This window comes from Bos mutus, chromosome 4 (assembly GCF_027580195.1).
Source record: "Bos mutus isolate GX-2022 chromosome 4, NWIPB_WYAK_1.1, whole genome shotgun sequence".
Classification (NCBI taxonomy): Eukaryota; Metazoa; Chordata; class Mammalia; order Artiodactyla; family Bovidae; genus Bos; species Bos mutus.
Genome location: NC_091620.1, coordinates 32600339 through 32622746, shown reverse-complemented (window position 1 = coordinate 32622746; position 22408 = coordinate 32600339). Strand labels below are relative to the sequence as shown.

General features: G+C 41.0%; 1 protein-coding gene across 4 annotated transcripts in view; it reads right to left on the bottom strand.

The window, feature by feature from the left end:
- Positions 1 to 1830: 1830 nt before the first annotated feature.
- The window catches only part of AASS (aminoadipate-semialdehyde synthase), an 80520-nt gene continuing 59942 nt past the window's right edge, over positions 1831 to 22408 (bottom strand). For all 4 annotated transcript variants that reach the window (XM_070369321.1, XM_070369322.1, XM_070369320.1 and 1 more), the window contains 6 exons: positions 16977 to 17144; positions 9928 to 10023; positions 7647 to 7762; positions 6924 to 7012; positions 6224 to 6400; positions 1831 to 4618 (listed from right to left, as the gene is read on the bottom strand). In XM_070369321.1, coding sequence (XP_070225422.1) covers positions 4500 to 4618; positions 6224 to 6400; positions 6924 to 7012; positions 7647 to 7762; positions 9928 to 10023; positions 16977 to 17144 — 765 coding nt within the window. In that variant the 3' untranslated portion in view covers positions 1831 to 4499. The remainder of the gene's footprint in view (positions 4619 to 6223; positions 6401 to 6923; positions 7013 to 7646; positions 7763 to 9927; positions 10024 to 16976; positions 17145 to 22408) is intronic.

The window sequence follows — 22408 nt, the reverse complement described above, 5'->3', positions numbered from 1 at the left end:
AGTATCCTGGGTTTTTGAATGCTGATCAAATTTCAGTAGTACGTCTTATCACTTTAGGCAAGTCATTTAACTTTGTGAGACATATTTTCTCTTCTGTAAAGTCAGAGCTGGCCTAATGATAATTTTGGTCTCTTCTCTATAACCACTTTACGACTCTCCTTATGGAGCAGATACATCCATGACTTGCCTGAGAGGCATGGATCCTTGAGTCTTCCAAATGTATCCAAAACATTGAAAAATATCTTAGAGCTAAAATATCATTATCTTTAACATAAATTTCAAGCAAATTGTTATTGAAAAGAGTATTGCAAAAAAAAAGAAAAACTAGTGTTTTTGAACATCTACTAGACATCAGGCTTTTACATTCTCTCAGACCCTTTATAACCATGCTGTGGGTTATTTTTGTCCTCAGTTTGTGGAAAAGGAAAGAGCTAGTATGTGGTAGAAACAATCACATTGCTTCTCAGAGGGACTTCTAGCGTCTCATGAGTCTAGGACAAGGAAAATGGGAAATATAAATACCAGTTTTATCTGGAGGAGGCCAAAAAAGATAGAAAAATCCAGAAGATGTGAGCATTAAGCCTATCAAAAGCTTTAGACCAGGGATTCACAAATGTAGCTCAAGGGCTAAATGCTCATAATTGTAATCTATCCATCCATACCCAGATCCTACCACCACCACCTTTACTACTGAAATCCTTGCTGGACAGCTTTAATTGGAGGATAATTGCTTTACAATGTTGTGTTGGTTTCTGCTGTACAACACAGATCAGTCATAACTATATATGTGTGTGTGTATATATATATATATATATGTATATCCCCTCCCTCTTGAACCTCCCCCCATTCCGCCTCTAAGTCATCACAGAGCACTGAGCTGACTCCCTGTGCTACAAGCAACTTCCCACCAGCTATTTTACACACACATATATATGTCAGTATTACTCTCTCGGTTTGTCCCAGCCTCTCCTCCCCCGCTGTGTGCCCACAGCTGTTCTCTACATTGTGTCTCTATTCCTGTCTCGCAGATAGGTTCATCAGTACCATTTTCCTAGATTCCACCTGTATGCTTTAGTTTATGACTTGTTATTGCGAGCCAATGCAGCATTTCTGTCTTCCTTTACTCAAGCTTACTGACGTTTCCTTTTCTAGCACTAGATCCCCCTCTTCAATCCTACCCCTTTATCACTTACAGCCAAACCAGTTGCTATGTTATCTTAGTGGGTTCCCCCTCCCACCCTAGTTCCCTGGATCCCATGTCATCTGAGTGCTCTTCCAGACTGCAAGTGGAACCAATGCAACACAACGGTTGTTGATGTTCTTTGCTCAGTCGTGTCCGACTCTCTGTGACCCCATGGACTGCAGCATACCGGGCTTCCCTGTCCTTCACCATCTGCCGGAGCTTGCTCAAACTCATTGAGTTGGTGATGCCATCCAATCATCTCGTCCTCTGTTGTCTCCTTCTCTTCCTGTCTTTCCCAGCACCACAGTCTTTTCCAGTGAGTCAGCTCTTCACATCAGGTGGCCAAAGTATTGAAGCTTCAGCTTCAGCATCAGTCCTTCCAATGAATATTCAACACAAGCATTATCTCCTAACTGATTATATTAAAATCAATGTTGTAATTTAAAAAAAAACTGCCATAACAGATATGTCTTTACTTACTTATAGATTATTGATCTCTACATAATTATTTTTGACAAGTGGGACCAGGCCTTAATCAACTTCGATCCTTTTCAAATAGCATAGATATTTTCTCAACTGCCATATGTCCCAAGTATCATACCTGCTTATTTTGACAGCAGAATTAGTTTCATATGCCAGAATATGAGCACAGTCTCACAGAAGGTTTAATTTATATCCCTCAACATAAGCATTTTTCCTTCAAGGAGAAAAATAAAGTTTAATTTGTACAACTTGATAAATAATTCTCACCCCATACAATTCACACAAGGTGCACAGTTCAGTAGTTTTTAGTATAGTCATAGAGTAGTACCTCCATTACCACAAAATCAATTCTATAACATTTTCATCTCCCTCCCCAAAACCCCAAATTCATTAGCAGTCACTCCCGCTCCTCCCCAACATCCCCCAGTCCTAGGCAACCAATAACCTACTTTCTCTATATAGGGATTTAACAATTCTGGACATTTCATACAAATCAAATCACACAATATGTGGCTTTTCCTGCCTGGCTTCTTTCACTTGAAGTTTATCCATGTCGTGGCATGTATTAGTACCCAGTTTCTTTTTAATTGCTGAATAATATTCCATTGTCTGGATATGCCACATTTTGTTTATTTGATGGGTATTTGACTTGTTTTTATTTCTGGCTGTTATGAATAATGCCACTATAAACATCTGTTTACAAGTTGTGTGGATGCATTTTCACTTTTTCCTATAGCTAAGAGTGGAATTACTGGATAATATAGTGAAAGTGAAGTCACTCAGACGTGTCCAACTTTTTGCAACCCCACTGTGGCATACCAGGCTCCTCCGTCCATGGGATTTTCCAGGCAAAGGTACTGGAGTGGGTTGCCATTTCCTTCTCCAGAGGATCTTTCTGACCCAGGGATGGAACCCAGGTCTCCCACATTGCAGGCAGACACTGTGCTGTCTGAGCCACCAGGGAAGCCTCACTCTTCACCAGGGATAATATGGTAATTCTATGTTTAACCATTTGAGGAACTGCCAAACTGTTTCTCCAAGCAGCCATACCATTGTATATTTCCACCAGCAGTTTATGAGGGTTCCAATTTCTCCACATTTTCACCAACACTTACTATTTTTTCACAATAGCTATCCAGGTGACGTTGAAGTGCTATCTCATTGTAGATTTGACTTCTATTTCCCTGATAGCTAACGTGTGTTAAGCATCTTTTCATGTGCTCAGTTGCCTTTTGTATATCTTCTTTTGAGAACTGTCAATTCCGATCCTTTATCCCTTTTTTTAAAATTAGGCTCTTTGACTTTTTATTGAATACAATAGTTCTCTATCTATTCAAGTTCTTCTCTTACCTGATATATAATTTGCAACATTTTCTCATTCTGTGGGTTGTCTTTTGCCTTCTTGATGGTATTCTTAAAAGCACAGAAGGTTTTAATCATGATGATATCCAATTTATCTATTTTCTTCCTTTTGTTGCTTGTGCTTTGGTGTCATTTATTTCAGAAACCATTGCCTAATCCAAGGTCAGGAAGATTTACACCTGTGATTTCATTTAAAAGTGTTACAGTGTTTGCTCTTATATTTGGGTATTTGGTCCAATTTGAGATAAGTTTTATATGTGCTGTGAGGTAGGGAGTCCAACTTTATTCTTTTGCATGTGGATATCCAGTTGTTTCAGCACCGTTTGATGAAAAGACTATTTTTCTCAACTGAATTGTCTTAGCACCTTTTTCAAAAGTCAATAAGCATTATTTCTGAACTCTCATTCTATTCCTATTCTACACTATTTTAAGAATTGTTTTCTTAATATCATTTTTGCTTTATTCATTGATACTGTGTACCAGTACAATCAATTTTTGAATGTTAATCTTGTATCCTGCAACTGATGAACTCATGTATTAGATCTAATGTTTTCTTAGATTATTCTTTTGCATTTTCTATGTATAAGATTATATCATCTGCAAACAGAGATAGTTTTACATCTTTCTTTCTAATCTGGATGTCTTTTATTTCATTTTCTTGCCTAATTGCCCCATCTAGACCTTCCAGTACAAGCTGAACAGAAATGGCATGAGTGTACATCTCTGTCTTGTCCCTGATTTCAGGGGAGAATCCATCAGTCTTTCATCATTGAGTATGATATTAGCTCTGGGTTTTTCATAGGTACGCTTTATCAGGTTAAAGAATTCCCTTCTATTCCTAGTTTGTTGAGTGCTTTTTATCACAAAAGAATGTTGGATTTGTTAGATTCTTTTCCTGTGCCTAATGGGCTGATCCTGTAGATTTTGATTTAATCTTACCTATTCCTTTTCTAAACATTAAAGAGGAAACTATCAGAAATGTCACTTTCTTAAATCATAATTTTACAAAAAGGCACAAAATAGCATTATTGCAAAAGCTTGTAGACAGGTAATCTAGAAACATCCAGCTGAATCAGTCTGAAAAACAAGAGCAAAACAAAAATAAAGCTGTGTGAAGAAATTTTCTTCTTACTAAAAAGATAAAACTTCACCTGCTAATTATAGGAAAATATATTCTTGTAAGAAAAAAAGTTGCATAATAAGTTAACAAGTAGTACAAGCATTATCATTTTTACATACACATGAAAAAATACATGATAGAATTATTAAAGTTCTCTGATAATTACTGGCATCTCTTATAACAAATGTTTTCATATTAAAATAGAGATTTATATTTCAAAAACACCATGTATTGACATATCAAAACATATCATGCTTTATGTTTTAAAATATCACATTAACAAGCATGCTTGCTGCACAGAAGTTCAGAGCTGTGTTGGCTGGAAAGATCAAAACAAAATATAATTCTCAATTATAGTTTGATTGTGCTCTGTGTAGTATACATAATGCCTTCTGCTTTAATTCGCTCCAATATTGGTCCATAGATCTCCTTTGAAAAGGGTCCCATCAGGCCTTTAGCTTGAATTTCACCTAGAAGAAAATAAGTTTGAAGTTACCATTTTAAAGGTGTTAAGAACAGTTAATTTCTACAGCAAGAATCACCATATAGCAGTAAACTCCAAGTTAATGAATTGTTGGCAGCCTAGGGATTTTTTTTTTAATAGCAGCTTAAATATCTCCTACTAAATTATTACATAATCAACACACTGTAAGGAAAAGGGGTTCATGGATAGCACAGCTGAACTTAGGGGCTGAGTCTGAATTTATACACTTAACTGCATTAACTACCAGATCAGAGAAAAGAGTATAAGAAAGAAAACTTGTAAACCTAACTGGTATGATTTGCTGATGTCATCTTTGAACACCAACACAATGAAATTACCCCAATCTCACCAACACAATGAAATTACCCCAATCTGAGGGAATTCCCTGGCAGTTCAGTGGTTAAGACTCCATCCACACTTCCACTGCAGGAGGCATAGGTTCAATTCCCAGTCTGGGAACTTAGATCCTACATGCTGCACGGTGTGGCCAAAAAAAAAAAAAAAAAAATGAAACCAATCTGGTAACTTGGGCACTGGCATCTGTTAGGATGGCTGAAAGAATAAATTCGGGTACTTTCCTTAAAGGCCATGATGACCTCATCCCACATCACTTCTTCACTATAGTTCCTCAATAACTAGTAGGTAGTTTCACTGGACATAGACTAACATTCCCTGGTGGCTCAGTGTTAGAGAATCTGCCTACCAGCGCAGGAGACACAGGTTTGATCTCTGGCCTGGAAGATCCCCTGGAGAAGGATATAACAAACCACTCCAGTATTCTTGCCTGGAAAATTCTACAGACAGGTGAGGGGGGTGGGCTGCAGTCCATAGGGTCACGAAGAGTTGGACACAACTTAGCAACTAAACAACAACAATATGCTACTATAGATATATCTTCTGTTTATTTCACATTTATGTGCTTTGATGTTTTTTATTCCCTTCACACCTTTATAAGGACAAAATGAGGTGTTAAATTCAGAGATCATGCTTACTGAAAGCATATATGACCTTAAGGAAAGTTGAAATTTGAATTCTTTTCGTTCAAAACATATACTGAGCATTGATAGTATGTTGTGATATGAGGATTAATAAAATATGGCTTATATTTTTGAAAATCTGGAAGTGACTACCCTCTACTATTTCAGTGTTACCACCCAAAGACACAAAAAAAGAAAAAAAGGAAAGAAAAGAAGGCAGTTAATATTCCCTGGGGACCCCTTCTATGTGATAGGAGGTTTATGTATTATTTCACTTCAGTGTCATACAACCCCACAGATTAGTGATGACAATTTCCCCACTTTACAGATGAAGGAACTCTGATGCAGAGATTCTAAGTAACTGGCATTCCATCACTCAGCCGTCTTGGGGCTTACCTAGAACAGAAATCAGGTCTAACTCCAAAGCCCATAATTTTTACTCATTACAAGGTGATCTCCCAGTCAGCCAGAACTTGGATCTTCTGAACTGGCTCACTTTTATTGAAAGCCAGTGTCATACTGAAGACTATTTGATTAGTCTTGGTGTCATCCAGGTGTTGAATGACTTGGAGATAATATGGAGACAGACTTGGTCCTTCAATGAAAGAACTTACCATCAAGTAACATCTTGGCTGCCATAGCAGTGGGTAACCCCACAGTTTTAGCCATGGCTGAAAAACCATTGACATCCCCATAAACCACAAGATCAATAGTTTTATTTTCCAAATGTCCAGAAGGATGTCTGATTCCAAAGCTGTCTCTCATCACAATCATATCTTTCTCTCCAGGACCTTAAAATTAATAAATATACATTTGAAAATGTCATTATCATTACAACTCCAATACCATATTTCATCCCCCTGCTCCTCCCCTTCTTCTTTCAAGTTTTCTTTCCCATTATGTATATCCTTAAATAATTAGATATACTGCTTTGAAGCCCAAAGGACAAATTAAAAATTCAAGGAAATGATAACTCTGACCAGATCCTCTGTCCAGACTGGTCTCACTCTAACCCAGTTACAGACACTAGAGTACTGCTGGAGAGGCCATCCTCTATTCTCCCCAGAATGCTGCTTCAGCACTCCCTTAATGTGTCAGAAATTAAAAGTAAAACTAATAATGGTTTCTTTTGCCATATTTTCCAGTTCACTCTTACTTAGTAGTTCTCTTAGTCTTCCCTCTGGAGAAATAGCCCTAGTGCTCTTTCCCTCACATCACATTTGTCCATTCCCACTGTGTGACTCCTGCTCTCCAATCTAATTCACTGGCTCTTAAGATCCTTCTGGGATGTTCAGCTCATAGCCCATGGCCTACCATAGGAAAGTTTCACGGCCAGATGCTTGGAGAGGGCATCCACGAGAGACTCGGCCTGAGGGACTTGTTCATCCCCGAGTAGCCCCAACCTGAGAAAAATAAGAGATGGCTGCGTTAATTCCAAGTCCTACATACACGCTCACTTGGGAAGCAGAAGGGAACACTCATTGGATTTCGTCTTGAAAGGGCAGAATCATAAGATGACAGCTCAAGTTATAGGACTCCCAAGTTCCTGTTAAATAATAACAGTAATGTTTTCACCTTTAGAATCATCCCCAGACTCTCCCATGAGTGCTGCCTGGAGCCAGACCTGACAGAGTCAGTGCACACTGTTGCCAAGCTTCTCCTGAGATTAACTTACAGGTTGGTTGTCCCATGTGAAGGATACCAGCAGAATGTGTCACGGCCAGGTGAATAAGTATTTTAAAGTAAAGAAGAGTGGGAGAATCTCCTACAGGAGAGAAAAAATACCCTACCTTTCTCGAAAACTGAGTAGTGATGTTTCTCAAAAATAAGTATTTCTCAAGTTATAATTGCCATTGAATTCCTCTCTGTACCTACTTTTTAATCCCCTTATGTACATAGTATGTGGTAATCTCTCTACAATGGGCCAACATTAGACAATGTGAAATGTCTGTTTCTATCTTGACCTTTCTTCGACTAGAAAGAACTAAGTGATCATTGATCCAGTGTTTTGCTCTAGGTTGACTGGTGCGTGCTTACCATTCGAGAGCCTCCAACTGGGTTGTGTCTCCTCCCAGTTTCTTAAAGACAGCTTCCTTAAGCACATCACATTTGGAAGAGGATGAAATCCCAACTAGATCACAGAGGAGTTCTTTCTGGTTAGAAAAACAAAGATACAGCTTCTAAGTTCCAAATAGAATAAAAAATAAGTTTAGAGATTATCCTAGGAAGACACTGGACCTCAAATTGTAAATTAGAGATAATCAGAAACAGTAAATTGTGGCATACACATGTGCATACATATGTCTGCACACCTACACATCAATAAATGGGTGGTATTTTAGCATGATATTTCAGCAATAAAAATGAGTCATAGCACCAAATCAACCAAAAGAATAATATCATATTTGTGATCACTTTGCCTGCCTTTGCAGATCCTCTTCATCACCTTTCACCCATTATCCCTTGCCCTCCAGAAGTCTAGGATTTGGTATTCTTGTTTTGGCCAGGATAGAGTAAAAGGATCTTTGCTGTGGTTGCTAGTAGCAACCACGATTCTTTTGTAAGTTCAGGAAATGAGGGAGATTGTGCAGATAATAGAATCTCAAAGGAAGAACAGTTAAACGGTGGTCATAGCTTTTTCCATTTTCTAAACAAGACTTTCTCCAGGCTGTGCTCTAGATTAAAGATCAACAAGCTTGCTCGGCAAGGGAAGAAGAAGGTGAAAAATGGGGAGAATGGATATATACACACACACACACACACACACACACACTATATATACACTACCATGTGTAAAATATACCTAGTGGGAAGTTGCTATATAGCACAGGGAGCTCAGTTTGGTGCTCTGTGATGACCTAGGTGGGGGGATGGGGGTTGGTAGGGAGGGACAAGAGGGAGAGGATATATGTATATATGTAGCTGATTTACTTTGTTGTACAGCGGAAACTAACACAACACTGTAAGGCAATTATCCTCCAATTAAAAATCAAAAACCTTCCCACAAAGAGGAAAAAAAAAAAACACTAGTTCACAGACCAAATTGAGCTCACCACCTGGTTTTGTAAATAAAAACTTTTATTGAAACATAGTCATGCTCTTTTTTTTATAAGCAGTCTGAACTGAGGAGTCTGACAGAGACCATGTGACCCATAAAAGCCTAAAAAAGTTACAATCTGGTCTTTTACCAAAAAAACAGTTTGCCAGCTCCTGTTCTAGACTGTAGCTGCCAAGATAAGGGGACCAGCCCCAAGAATGCTTGTACCAACCTTCCCAATCAAATTGCCTCAATATTAGATTCATTCCATGGATATTTATTCACTTCTGTCCAACAAGTTAATTTATGAAAGCTGAAACTTAGATTGAAAAAACTCTTATATACACAAAAAATGAGAATTTAAAAGCAACCAGCTAACAAGAATACCACAGCTTCACTGGGAGACTTATGGGATTAGCAGTACAGATTCTTATCTCCTTGGGACAGATTTCTGGCATCTCTTTTGAAATATGGGCATGTTAATTTAAGTTGGACAACCAGTTGGTAACAAATTAATTCTTGGCAGTTAGTGGAAGCTTTATTTACATTCAGTTCCAAGTCTCCAGGGCTTCCCTGATAGCTCAGCTGGTAAAGAATCTGCCCGCAATGCAGGAGACCTGGGTTCAATTCCTCCGTTGGGAAGATCTCCTGGAGAAGGGAAAGGCTACCCACTCCAGTATTCTGGCGGGAGAATTCCATGGACCGTATAGTCTACGGGGTCGCAAAGAGTCGGACACGACTAAACGACTTTCACTCACTCACTCCAAGTCTCCAAAGTTCCTTCTAACCCTGAGACTGTAGGATTTAAATACAATACAGATATGTGCATAAACTCAGTACTTAAAAACTCAAACTCCTCATGGTTACAAATGGTTGACCTAATTTGGGCGTTGGGAATCAGTTCTGGAATACCACCAGGAGCTCTCCTGCCTTCCCAGGTTCAGGAGGCCCTAGTTTAACTCTCGTCAATGGGGCCAGCACTTAGACAAGCGGCAAAGCTCAGAGCCCAACGCAGAGGGCAAGCCCATTTCTGCTCAGGGCTGAGGGGGCAATCAAGTGGTACAAGCTGCCACAGGAAAAAGGCCCCATGGGTCAGCCTCCATGTCCCCTCCATCCTCCCAAAACAGTGAAGGGAAAGGGGACTTTGGAACTAGGATTTAACTTCCTGCACATATACCATAGGATGGGTTCTTTGCTGGTTAAAACCCAGGTTCAAACCTGACCATTTCAGAAGGCATTTCTGAAGAGCAGCAGACAATGTGTAATTCCAGAGTCACTCACCCAGGTGAGCGGATTGGCATCAGGTTGAAGGGCAGGAAACGCATCTCTGTTTATGAGACCCAACTTCACAAATCCACCCAAAGCTTTGGCATACCCCTGTAACAAGATTTGGTAAGCAACACATGAAAATGTCTTTACAATTGTTTTTAATTCTTTTTTAAAAGAAGAATCTATCTTCATAATTCATTTAGAAAACTGGCAGAGATAGCCATTTGTATTGCTAGCATTGATGCAGCCACCCTTTGGTTCAAACCAAAATCAGTAGTGTAACAGCCATTCCACTGGTTTACTTAAGAGAACTTGCGAAACAGGGTCTTTACTTTTTCTTGGTAATGTGAGTGGTGCTTTTCTGACAGCATACAAGCAAATTTCCTCTTGTGTTACACACTCAAGTCAGCAGAATTATATTTAACAGAATAGTTGTCCTCTCTTTTATAATGGAAGAAGGAGCATGTAAGAATATCCCCCAAAGCAGAAAATCCATTCCACTCCTTGAGTCATTATTCTAATGCAAATAAGGAGCAGGGGAAAAGGTAAGAATTCGAAATTTCTAAAATGTCACCACTGATAAAAATTCCTCATGGGTCCTTAATTCTTGTAGGACAGGCCAAAGTTCTTGGCATGAAACCCATGCCAATCCACCCCTCCAGCCGGACTCACTAATGGTCTTCTCCACCACTCACATTCCCTAAATAAGCTGCTGGGCTCTTCCAGAACATGGGCCTTGGTGCACACTGCCTGTGCCTGGAATGTGGTAACACCTCTTTCTCACCTATGAAATGTTTACTCTTAAGGCCCAGTTCAGTGCATCTGAGCTCACCACTAGGTAAGTGGGCACTCCCTTCCCTGGGTTCCTGCAGTATTTTGTGCATACCTCTACAATGGCACTTAACACAAACTGTAATTCACTGTCTATTCAGCTGCTGAACTGCAGGCATAGAAAGTATGTGTGTCCTTCATCCCCATGCGCTCGCCCCATTATCCATCATCCAGTATGCTAAAAACAAATGACAGGATGCATGGATTCTGAGTGATAATAAAGTGAAGGAAGATCATAATGTATGTTCTCTTGTGAGCAAATCATGGTGGGGGGAGGGTGCAATGAGAAAGTCAAAATAAGGGGCTTTATAGCCACTGCAGTTAGAGAGAGAGAAACAGAGAGAGAATAGAAGGAAGAGGAGGAAGAAGAGAAAGGCAGGAGATTATTTCAGAAAGCAATAAAGTTATTAAGATATAGTTTCTGTTGCCATTGGATATTTCATCATTTAATGTGTGGATTTTCACATTTCTGAAAAGCTGTACCACCAAAACTGTTCAAAGGTTACTAATTAAAGAATTCACACTCATTTGCTCTAACCCAATGTAAATACAGTTCAAAGAGGAGAAACAAAACAGCAGTATTTCCAGCTTGCTTCTAGGATCTGATAAATGCTGGAGTGCTTTTCTTCCAAAATCTCAGATACTGAGACATGTCTGAGCTATTTCTCAATCTCAGAAATATATTTTTATGGTGACCTCTTGAGATGAATTTATTATGTGTATTCCTTTATCAGTAAGTCCTTAGCAAATTGCTGTGCTTAGGGCTGAGGCCACAGAGATGAAATATGCATTCCCCACCCATGAAGACACTATAGTCCAGGAGAAGGCTCAGATAAGACAAATGAATAAAGCCTGGTCCTTAGAGAGCAAAACCACGACCACTGAGGACTGCCCTAGAGTGGGCTATCATAGCTGTGGGAGCACCAAGGAGAACTCACACAGATGTGGGGGAGGGGAGTCAAGGAGAGGAGTTAAGATCCCATGAGAAGGTGATATTAAGCTGGGTCTAGAAGGACTCATGTGATAAGCAGGTGCAGGGAAAAAGTCAAAGTCTCACAATCATACTTGGGTGACAGGGTCTCATCTCTAACACTGAAAAGAACATTCTGGCTACTTGAAGGGTTACTGACATTGCTCAGGGTGGTGGCCCTCATGAATATGAACTCTGTGACATCCATTCTCTCAGGTTCGGTGGGATGGTTCTCACCCCTACACATTCTTGAGAGCTTTAGTTCATTCTTAAATATCTTAAAAACCTCTATTTTGGGGTCTATACATTTGGCCAGAGATTATATACCTAAAGTTATCAGAAGCTTAGGAGCGGTGACCTACAGCGCCAGGCTGCAATGGCGCAGGAGCAGCCGAGAAGAGCTACCCCACATCCAAAGTCGGGGCAGTGGCCAGATGAGCTACCCCACGTCCGAGGTCAGGTGCGGCGGCCAAGAGGAGCTACCCCACGTCCAAGGAGCTGTGGCTGCACCAGTGCAGGAGGGCTGAGAGAAGCTACTCCATGTTCAAGGTCAGGAGGGGCTGACCTCATCCAAGGTAAGAGCAGTGGCTGCACTTTGCTAGAGCAGCCATGAAGAGATACCCCACGTCCAAGGAAAGATAAACCCAAGTAAGATGGTAGGTGTTGCCAGAGGGCATCAGAGGGCAGACACATTGAAACCATACTCACAGAAAACTAGCCAATCTGATCACATGGACCACAGCCTTGTCTAACTCAGTGAAACTAAGCCATGCCGTGTGGGGCCACCCAAGAAGGATGGGTCATGGTGGAGAGGTCTGACAGAATGTGGTCCACTGGAGAAGGGAATGGCAAACCACTGCAGTATTCTTGCCTTGAGAACCCCATGACAGCATGAAAAGGCAAAATGATAGGATACTGAAAGAGGAACTCCCCAGGTCGGTAGGTGCCCAATATGCTACTGGTGATCAGTGGAGAGATAACTCCAGAAAGATTGAAGGGATGCAGCCAAAGCAAAAACAACACCCAGTTGTGGATGTGACTGATGATAGAAGCAAGGTCCGAAGCTGTAAAGAGCAATATTGCATAGGAACCTGGAATGTTAGGTCTGTGAATCAAGGCAAATTGGAAGTAGTCAAACAGGAGATAGCAAGAGTGAATGTCGACATTCTAGGAATCAGCGAACTAAAATGGACTAAAATCTGAGTTAAATGTGAATTTAACTCAGATGACCATTATATCTACTACTGCGGGCAGGAATCCCTTAGAAAAAATGGAGCAGCCATCATGGTCAACAAAAGAGTCTGAAATGCAGTACTTGGATACAGTCTCAAAATGACAGGATGATCTCTGTTCGTTTCCAAAGTAAACCATTCAATATCACGGTAATCCAAGCCTATGCCCCAAGCAGAAATGCTGAAGAAGCTGAACTTGAATGGTTCTATGCAGACCTACAAGACCTTTTAGAACTAACACCGAAAAAAGATGTCCTTTTCATTATAGGGGACTGGAATGCAAAAAGTAGGAAGTCAAGAAACACCTGGAGTAACAGGCAAATTTGGTCTTCGAGTATGGAATGAAGCAGGGCAAAGGCTAATAGAGTTTTGCCAAGAGAACGCACTGGTCATAGCAAACACCCTCTTCCAACAACACAAGAGAAGACTCTACGCATGGACATCACCAGATGGTCAACATCGAAATCAGATTGATTATATTCTTTGCAGTCAAAGATGGAGAAGCTCCATACAGTCAGCAAAAACAAGACTGGGAGCTGACTGTAGCCTAGATCATGAACTTATAGCCAAATTCAGATTTAAATTGAAGAAAGTAGGGAAAACCACTAGACCTTTCAGGTATGACCTAAATCAAATCCCTTATGATTATACACTGGAAGTGAGAAATAGATTTAAGGGCCTAGATCTGATAGAGAGAGTGCCTGATGAACTATGGAATGAGGTTCATGACATTCTACAGGAGACAGGGATCAAGAACATCCCCATGGAAAAGAAATGCAAAAAAGCAAAATGGCTGTCTGAGGAGGCCTTACAAATAGCTGTGAAAAGAAGAGAAGCGAAAAGCAAAGGAGAAAAGGAAAGATATAAGCATCTGAATGCAGAGTTCCAAAGAATAGCAAGGAGAGATAAGAAAGCCTTCCTCAGCAATCAATGCAAAGAAATAGAGGAACACAATAGAATGGGAAAGACTAGAGATCTCTTCAAGAAAATTAGAGATACCAAGGGAACATTTCATGCGAAGATGGGCTCGATAAAGGACAGAAATGGTATGGACCTAACAGAAGCAGAAGATATTAAGAAGAGGTGGCAAGAATACACAGAAGAACTGTACAAAAAAGATCTTCATGACCCAGATAATCACGATGGTGTGATCACTGACCTAGAGCCAGACATCGTGGAATGTGAAGTCAAGTGGGCCTTAGAAAGCATCACTATGAACAAAGCTAGTGGAGGTGATAGAATTAATCCTGGAAGATTATGCTGTGAAAGTGCTGCACTCAATATGCCAGCAAATTTGGAAAACTCAGCAGTGGCCACAGGACTGGAAAAGGTCAGTTTTCATTCCAATCCCAAAGAAAGGCAATGCCAAAGAATGCTCAAACTACCGCACAATTGTACTCATTTCACATGCTAGTAAAGTAATGCTCAAAATTCTCCAAGCCAGGCTTCAGCAATATGTGAACCGTGAACTTCCAGATGTTCAAGCTGGTTTTAGAAAAGGCAGAGGAACCAGAGATCAAACTGCCAACACTCGCTGGATCATCGAAAAAGCAAGAGAGTTCCAGAAAAACATCTATTTCTGCTTTATTGACTATGCCAAAGCCTTTGACTGTGTGGATCACAACAAACTGGAAAATTCTGAAAGAAATGGGAATACCAGACCACCTGACCTGCCTCTTGAGAAACCCATATGCAGGTCAGGAGGCAACAGTTAGAACTGGAAATGGAACAACAGATTGGTTGGAATAGGAGCACTCAAGGCTGTATATTGTGACCCTGCTTATTTAACTTCTATGCAGAGTACATCATGAGAAATGCTGGACTGGAAGAAACACAAGTTGGAATCAAGATTGCCGGGAGAAATATCAATAACCTCAGATATGCAGATGACACCACCCTTATGGCAGAAAGTGAAGAGGAACTAAAAAGCCTCTTGATGAAAGTGAAAGAGGAGAGTGAAAAAGTTGACTTAAAGCTCAACATTCAGAAAACGAAGATCATGGCATCTGGTCCCATCACTTCATGGCATATAGATGGGGAAACAGTGGAAACAATGTCAGATTTTATTTTGGGGGGGCTCCAAAATCACTGCAGATGGTGACTGCAGCCATGAAATTAAAAGACGCTTACTCCTTGGAAGAAAAGTTATGACCAACCTAGATAGCATATTGAAAAGCAGAGACATTACTTTGCCAACAAAGGTCGTCTAGTCAAGGCTATGTTTTTTCCAGTGGTCATGTATGGATGTGAGAGTTGGACTGTGAAGAAAGCTGAGTGCCGAAGAATTGATGCTTTTGAACTGTAGTGTTGGAGAAGACTCGAGAGTCCCTTGGACTGTAAGAAGATCCAACCAGTCCATTCTAAAGGAGATCAGTCCTGGGTGTTAATTGGAAGGACTGATGTTGAAACTCAAACCCCAATACTTTGGCCACCTCATGCAAAGAGTTGACTCTTTGGAAAAGACCCTGATGTTGGGAGGGATTGGGGGCAGGAGGTGAAGGAGACGACAGAGGATGAGATGGCTGGATGGCATCACCGACTGGATGGATATGAGTTTGGGTAAACTCTGGGAGTTGGTGATGGACAGGGAGGCCTTGTGTGCTGCAGTTCATGGGGTCACAAAGAGTCAGACATGACTGAGCGACTGAGCTGACTGAACTGACTAACTGATCATAAAGTCCTAACTTCTGAATCCCCTGAAAAAAATAGTTCCTACTTACCGTCTTAGAACAAGAAGAAAACAGAATCAAGAATCTGCCAGATCTGGGAGGGCATGACTTCAGTTTCCACTAGTATTTGTCCTGTGCCTAAAGGCTTATGAAACATCCATGGTTCTTCTATCTACTTAAGATGTTATCACTGACAATCCATTTAGTTCCCAGTGAGGAAATCACATTCATGAGAGCACAGGTACCAGAAAATCTCATAGGGCAGTGAGATCTGAAATCAGATCCCTAATTTTTAGAGGTCTATGTATATTAGGTATGCTAGTAATAGAGGGTTGAATATGTACCTGTCATAATTCATGACCACTCAGGACCTCAAAGACCTCATGTGAATCTTTGCAAATGTAATTAGTTAAGGATCTCAGTATTTAGGGTGGGTCCTAAATACAGTGACTGGTGTCCTGGCAAGAAGAGGACAGGACACAGCGACATAAGCAGGAGAAGATGATATGAAGATGGAGGCAGAGATGGGATCAATACGTCTACAAGTTAAAGAACACCAAGAACTGCCTGCAATCACTGGTAGTGAGGTGAGAGTGGCACGAGAAGGTTTCTCCCTGGAAACCTCCAGAAGACACAAACCCTACACACACTCTGTTGAGAGGATACATTTCTGTTGTTAAAACTCTCATAGTAATTCATTATACAGCCCTAGGAAACCATTATATTGGTTGTCTTAATCTGGTCACACTTGTAACTATTCTTCTGTGATTCAAAAATGTGTACTGGACATTTGTATTTATGGTCCTAGTATCGACACTCTATTTTGTGGTTAAAAAACATTTACGATTTGCTTTGGGAAAGGTGACACTGACTACATTATCAGCTCTGGGTATGAAAAACAGGGGCCAAAGCTGATTGGCACCTTTTTTTGCACTGATCTCAGGGGCCCATGAGATTAAAACTCTATTTTTGACTGTGAAGATGTAGTTTTTCATTCTCAATGGATGTGAACCTAAGATCCTGCTACCATCCTGCCATTCTGTGAGGCAGGGGACACAACCAAAGCTTGAAGGAAGAGCTGAGAGGTGGAGAGAAACCAAGTCCCCGTGAGGTCACTGGACCCCCAAACCTGAGTACATCTGAAGCTGGCCCTTCACCTTCCCCCACAATTCTCATGAGTCAAAAACTCCATTTTTGCGCCAGCCGTGTTATCTCCTGAAATATTCAATCCAAAGAGTTCTCAGAACAGACTCCAATCTGGTTTATCATCTTAATTATTTTGATTACGAAGAAAAATTACATGCTTGCATTACTTACATCAAAACGGGCAACCTGTTCATCTCAAATAGAGCCACTTACCTTGTACCTCAGTGTCCCTCGTAATAAAGTGTGAGCAGATGGAATGCCATAAATCTCAGCATACTTCGTACTGTCTCTGTTAGGATAACCTTCCAAATTTAATCCAGGGAAATAATCCATGGGAGTGACTGAATCCAGAAAGGAGACACCTCCTACAGCATTCACAACCTGGGAACATTGAAAAATCACGTGTGGAGTTAAAACAGTGGATTCTCTCTTTGGACTTATCTTCATCCTTCATGTATATAAAAAAAAAAAATCAGCTTTTACTAAAAAAAAAAAAGCAACAGGTGATTTGAAAAAATATTTTAATGGCTTCCCTGGTGGCTCAGTTGGTAAGGATGCAAGAGACCTGGGTTCAATCCCTGGGTTGGGAAGATCCCCTGGAGGAGGGCATGCAGTCCACTCCAGTATTCTTGCCTGGAGAATCCCATGGACAGAGGAGCCTTGTGGGTTACACAGTCCATGGGATTGCAAAGAGTCAGACACGACTGAGGAACTAACACTCACCCTGGTCAACATCCCAAGCTCAACCTGTTCCACTAATAGCTTAGTTCACAAGGCCATTGTTCTCCCAAGCTTTAAAATCTGACTTAAAGCATTTCACTTTTTACTAAGATCTTGTTTCTGATTTCCCCTAGCCCCTGGATAAGATGACACTGAATTATGTCCCCTAGAGTTCTGTTTTTAAATAGGCAACACACTATAAGAATAGATACTCAAGGTGCCTTCTGTGTTCACATAGAAATGGCCACATTCTCACTCTGTTCTTTCTCTTCACTACCATCCCCTGTCTTGAATGCTACGTCAGGTGCCATTCACATCCATTCACACCTGGCATTTACAGAGCACCTGCTGTGTGTGTGCCAGAATGGCACCTGGGAATAGGACAGTGATGAATAAGACTCAGCTCCTGCCTCCATGCACTGCTTTCTTCACTGAACAAACCTTTACTTAATGTCCACCAAGACCCGGGAGCAGCACTAGAGCAGCAATAAGACACTCACAGCCTAGACCAGTCAACCAGCCTGTGGATGTCGGGAGAGGGAGTCGGGGAGACGCCCTCTCACAAGGACAATGCAATGAACACACAGTGAGACTCCAAAGAAAATAAATGAATGACTAAATAAATAAAAATGCTACCTCCTGATCTTACTGCTGGTGAGAAATCACAACACGGATCCCAAGCTCTTCTGGTGTCTCAGGAATCCCCTTTCCTACACCTCTCCCTGCATCATATACAATCAAGATGCAGTGAAGGATTTTTTTTCCCTTTCATCTTGAATAAGGGGCTAAATTCTTCTTTCAACTTGTGAGGCAGATGATCATCCCTTAGGTCATGGAAAACATTCTGGAGGAATACAGTCAGAACTGAGCATCCTGGTGGAACTAGACTCAGTCCTGCTCCCACCCCTGGAAACAATATCTGACCATGTCTGAGAGCTTCACAAAACAACACTTCGAGGGAGCTGGCGATGGATCTTTGGATGGAGTCTGGGGAATTTGCTCAAAGGAACCTTTGGCTAAACTTAATGCTTCATGGGGTTTATCTATAGGAAAGTTTGACATGTGTCTTGGTATGAAGGGGAAAATGGAAACATATGTATATAGAACTGGAGTCCCAGGAGGAAAGGCAGTGCTGACCTCAGAGTCAGGCCTGGTGGGGTCTCTGCTGTCAAAGGCTCACTTTAGGGACTTCCCTGGTGGTCCTGTAGTTAAGACTCTGCTCTGCCAATTCAGGGGGCAAGGGTTTGATCCCTGGTTGGGGAACTAAGATTCCACATGCCATGAGGCATGGCTATTAAAAAAAAATTTTTTTTTAAAGCCTCACTTTAAAGAGCATCAAGCACCATCAAAAATTCCAAGAGGGAGAATCAGAAGGAAGTGAGGAATGCTTTTAGTTTAATTTTATTGTGAAACTTTTCTGAACTTCACAGTAAACATTTCCCAAATGCACTTTTCTTTAAAGCAAACTTCTTCCATCAGGATTCTAAATTTTTTTTTAAGTCTAATAAATAGGCAAATGTTAACTTTTAGAGTCTTCTCACCTGTCTCTCTTCTACAACCTATGGCAATTCTAAAATTTGGTTATGTGTTTGAAGGTTAGGGATTTTTAAGAAAAAGTCAATAAAGAGCACTATATTCCAGCACTGTACTAGTCAGAAATAAATCAGCTGGTTCCTAAAACCATCATGAGATCCTTATAAGGAAAATAAGGAAATATAAGCTGAATGGTAATGATCCATTTATTGATTGAAATGGAAGCAACTGGACCCCAACATTACTGGGTAATTTGGTATCAATTCAGAGTTGCATTTCTAGTGACCTATCATGGGATTCATTCAGAAGCCCTGTCCTGTATGACTTGGACAAGAAAGAAAGACATACTTATCTATTTGGCAGAGAATATGAATTTTTTTTCTGACTCGACAACAATTACATCCAAGATCCACTTCCAGCAGAGACACTGGCTCATTACTCACTGCTGGTGTACGCTGCTCTAAGTGCAAGACTTCCCCACATGTCGCCCACACTGACATGTCTCCAGGCCACAGAGGACCACTGACAATAAGCTTGACTGCTAAACCAACAATACATTTAACACGAGCAGTACACAGACAAGCATTTATGCAGGGCCCACTGTGTGCCAGGTGCCTTATATACATAACCTTTAATCCACACAATAACCCATTTTTCAGAGGTAAAAACTGAGGCTGAGACAGTCACTCAGAGGCAGATTTAAACACAGGTCTATTTGAATTTCATTTCATGCAAAGATGGGCACAATAAAGGACAGAAATGGTAGGGACCTAACAGAAGTAGAAGATATTAAAATGAGGTGGCAAGAATACACAGAAGAACTATACAAAAAAGATCTTCATGACCCAGACAAGCATGATGGTGTGATCACTCATCTAGAGCCAGACATCCTGGAATACAAAGTCAAGTGGGCCTTAGGAAGCATCACTACGAACAAAGCTAGTGGAGGTCATGGCATTCCAGTTGAGCTATTTCAAATCCTAACAGATGATGCTGTGAAAGTGCTACACTCAATATGCAACCAAATCTGGAAACTCAGCAGTGACCACAGGATTGGAAAAGGTCAGTTTTCATTCTAATCCCAAAGAAAGGCAATGCCAAAGAATGTTCAAACTACTGCACAACTGCACTGATCTAACATGCTAGCAAAGTAATGCTCAAAATTCTCCAAGCTAGGCTTCAATAGTACTTGAACTGTGAACTTCCAGATGTCCAAGCTGGATTTAGAAAAGGCAGAGAAACCAGAGATCAAACTGCAAACATTTGTTGGATCATTGAAAAACCGAGAGAATTCCAGAAAAACATCTGCTTTATTGACTATGCCAAAGCCTTTGATTGTGTAGGTCAAAACAAACTGGAAAATTTTTAAAGAGATGGGAATACAAGACTACCTGACCTCCCTCCTGAGAAATCTGTATGAAGGTCAGAAAGCAACAGTTAGAACTGGACATGGAACAACAGACTGGTTCCAAATCTGGAAAGGGGTACATCAATGGTTATATTGTCACCCTGCTTATTTAACTTATATGCAGAGTACATCATGTGAAATGCTGGATGAAACACAAACTGGAATCAAGATTGCCGGGAGAAATATCAATAACCTCAGATATGCAGATGACACCACCCTTATGACAGAAAGCAAAGAAGAATCAGAGTCTGTCAATGAAAGTGAAAGAGGAGAGTGAAAAAGCTGACTTAAAACTCAACATTCAAAAAACTAAGATCATGGCATCCAGTCCCATCACTTCATGGCAAATAGATGGGGAAACAATGGAAAAAGTGACAGACCTTATTTGGGGGGGCTCCAAAATCACTGCAGATGGTGACTGCAGCCATGAAATTAAAAGATGCTTGTTGCTTGGAAGAAAACCTATGACCAACTTAGCATTATTAAAAAGCAGAGACAGTACTTTGCCAACAAAGGTCCATCTAGTCAAAGCTATGGTTTTTTCCATACTCATGTATGTATGTGACAGTTGGACACAAAGAAAGCTGAGTGCTGAAAAATTGATGCTTTTGAGTTGTGGTGTTGGAGAAGACTCTTGAGAGTCCCTTGGACTGCAAGGAGATCCAACCAGTCCATCCTAAAGGAGATCAATCCTGGGTGTTCATTGGAAGGACTGATGCTGAAGCTGAAACTCCAATCCTTTGACCACCTGATGTGAAGAACTGACTCACTGGAAAAGACTCTGATGCTGGGAAAGATTGAAGGCAGAATGAGAAGGGGATGGCAAAGGCTGAGATGGTTGGATGGCATCACTGATTTGATGGGCATGAGTTTGGATAAACTCCAGGAGTTGGTGATGGACAGTGAAGCCTGGTGTGCTGCAGTCCATGGGGTTGCAAAGAGTTGGATATGACTGAGCAACTGAACTAAACTGAAGTATTTGAATCCAACATCTGTGTTCTTTCTACTATACCATTTGTTGCTGTTATTTAGTCACTAAACTGTGTCCATCTCTTTTGTGACCTAATGGGCTATAGCCCACCAGGCTCCTTTGTCCGTGGAATTCTCCAGACAAGAAAGTGGAGTAGAAAGGTTTCCATTTCCTTCTCCAGGGCATCTTCCCGACCCAGGGATTAAATCCATATGTCCTACACTGGCAGATGGATTCTTTACCACTGAGGGATTCTATAGGGATTCTATACCCCTACTATACTGTGCTGCTGCTGCTGCTGCTGCTGCTAAGTCGCTTCAGTCGTGGCCAACTCTGTGCGACCCCATAGACGGCAGCCCATCAGGGTCCCCTGTCCCTGGGATTCTCCAGGCAAGAACACTGGAGTGGGTTACTATACCATACTGTCCCGTTAATGGTGCTCATTTGTGGATCAGTGTTTTGAGAAGGATATTGATGAACCAGGTACAGCATTCCTGATCATGCCACTGGTGATGCACCTGAAAATTGCATTAAGAATGGCTGCAGGCAGTGGAGAGCAGCAACTACAATGGGGAGGCTGGGTGCTAAAGTCAAGAGAGTGGCAGGCAAAGGAAAAAGAGGCAGAAAACCCATCTCGAAGCTGTATTTGCAGAACAAACACAATCCTTACTTATAGTATGTGTTTTGCTTGTGAGTGACTTGGAGAGGAGGCTGAAGGAGATGGTGGCAAAGGTCTGCCATGTCACCACCAGATGCCATCAATGTTCCACCACCCATGGAGCGAAGACAAATCAGAGAAGACACAATCACTGTCTCCAAACATGTGCAAGGAAATCAGATGTGTTGGAAACAGGATTAGAAGTTAGAAGTGTTTATAATAGCCAGGACATGGAAGCAACCTAGATGTCCATCAGCAGATGAATGAATAAGAAAGCTGTGGTACATATACACAATGGAGTATTACTCAGCCATTAAAAAGAATACATTTGAATCAGTTCTAATGAGGTGGATGAA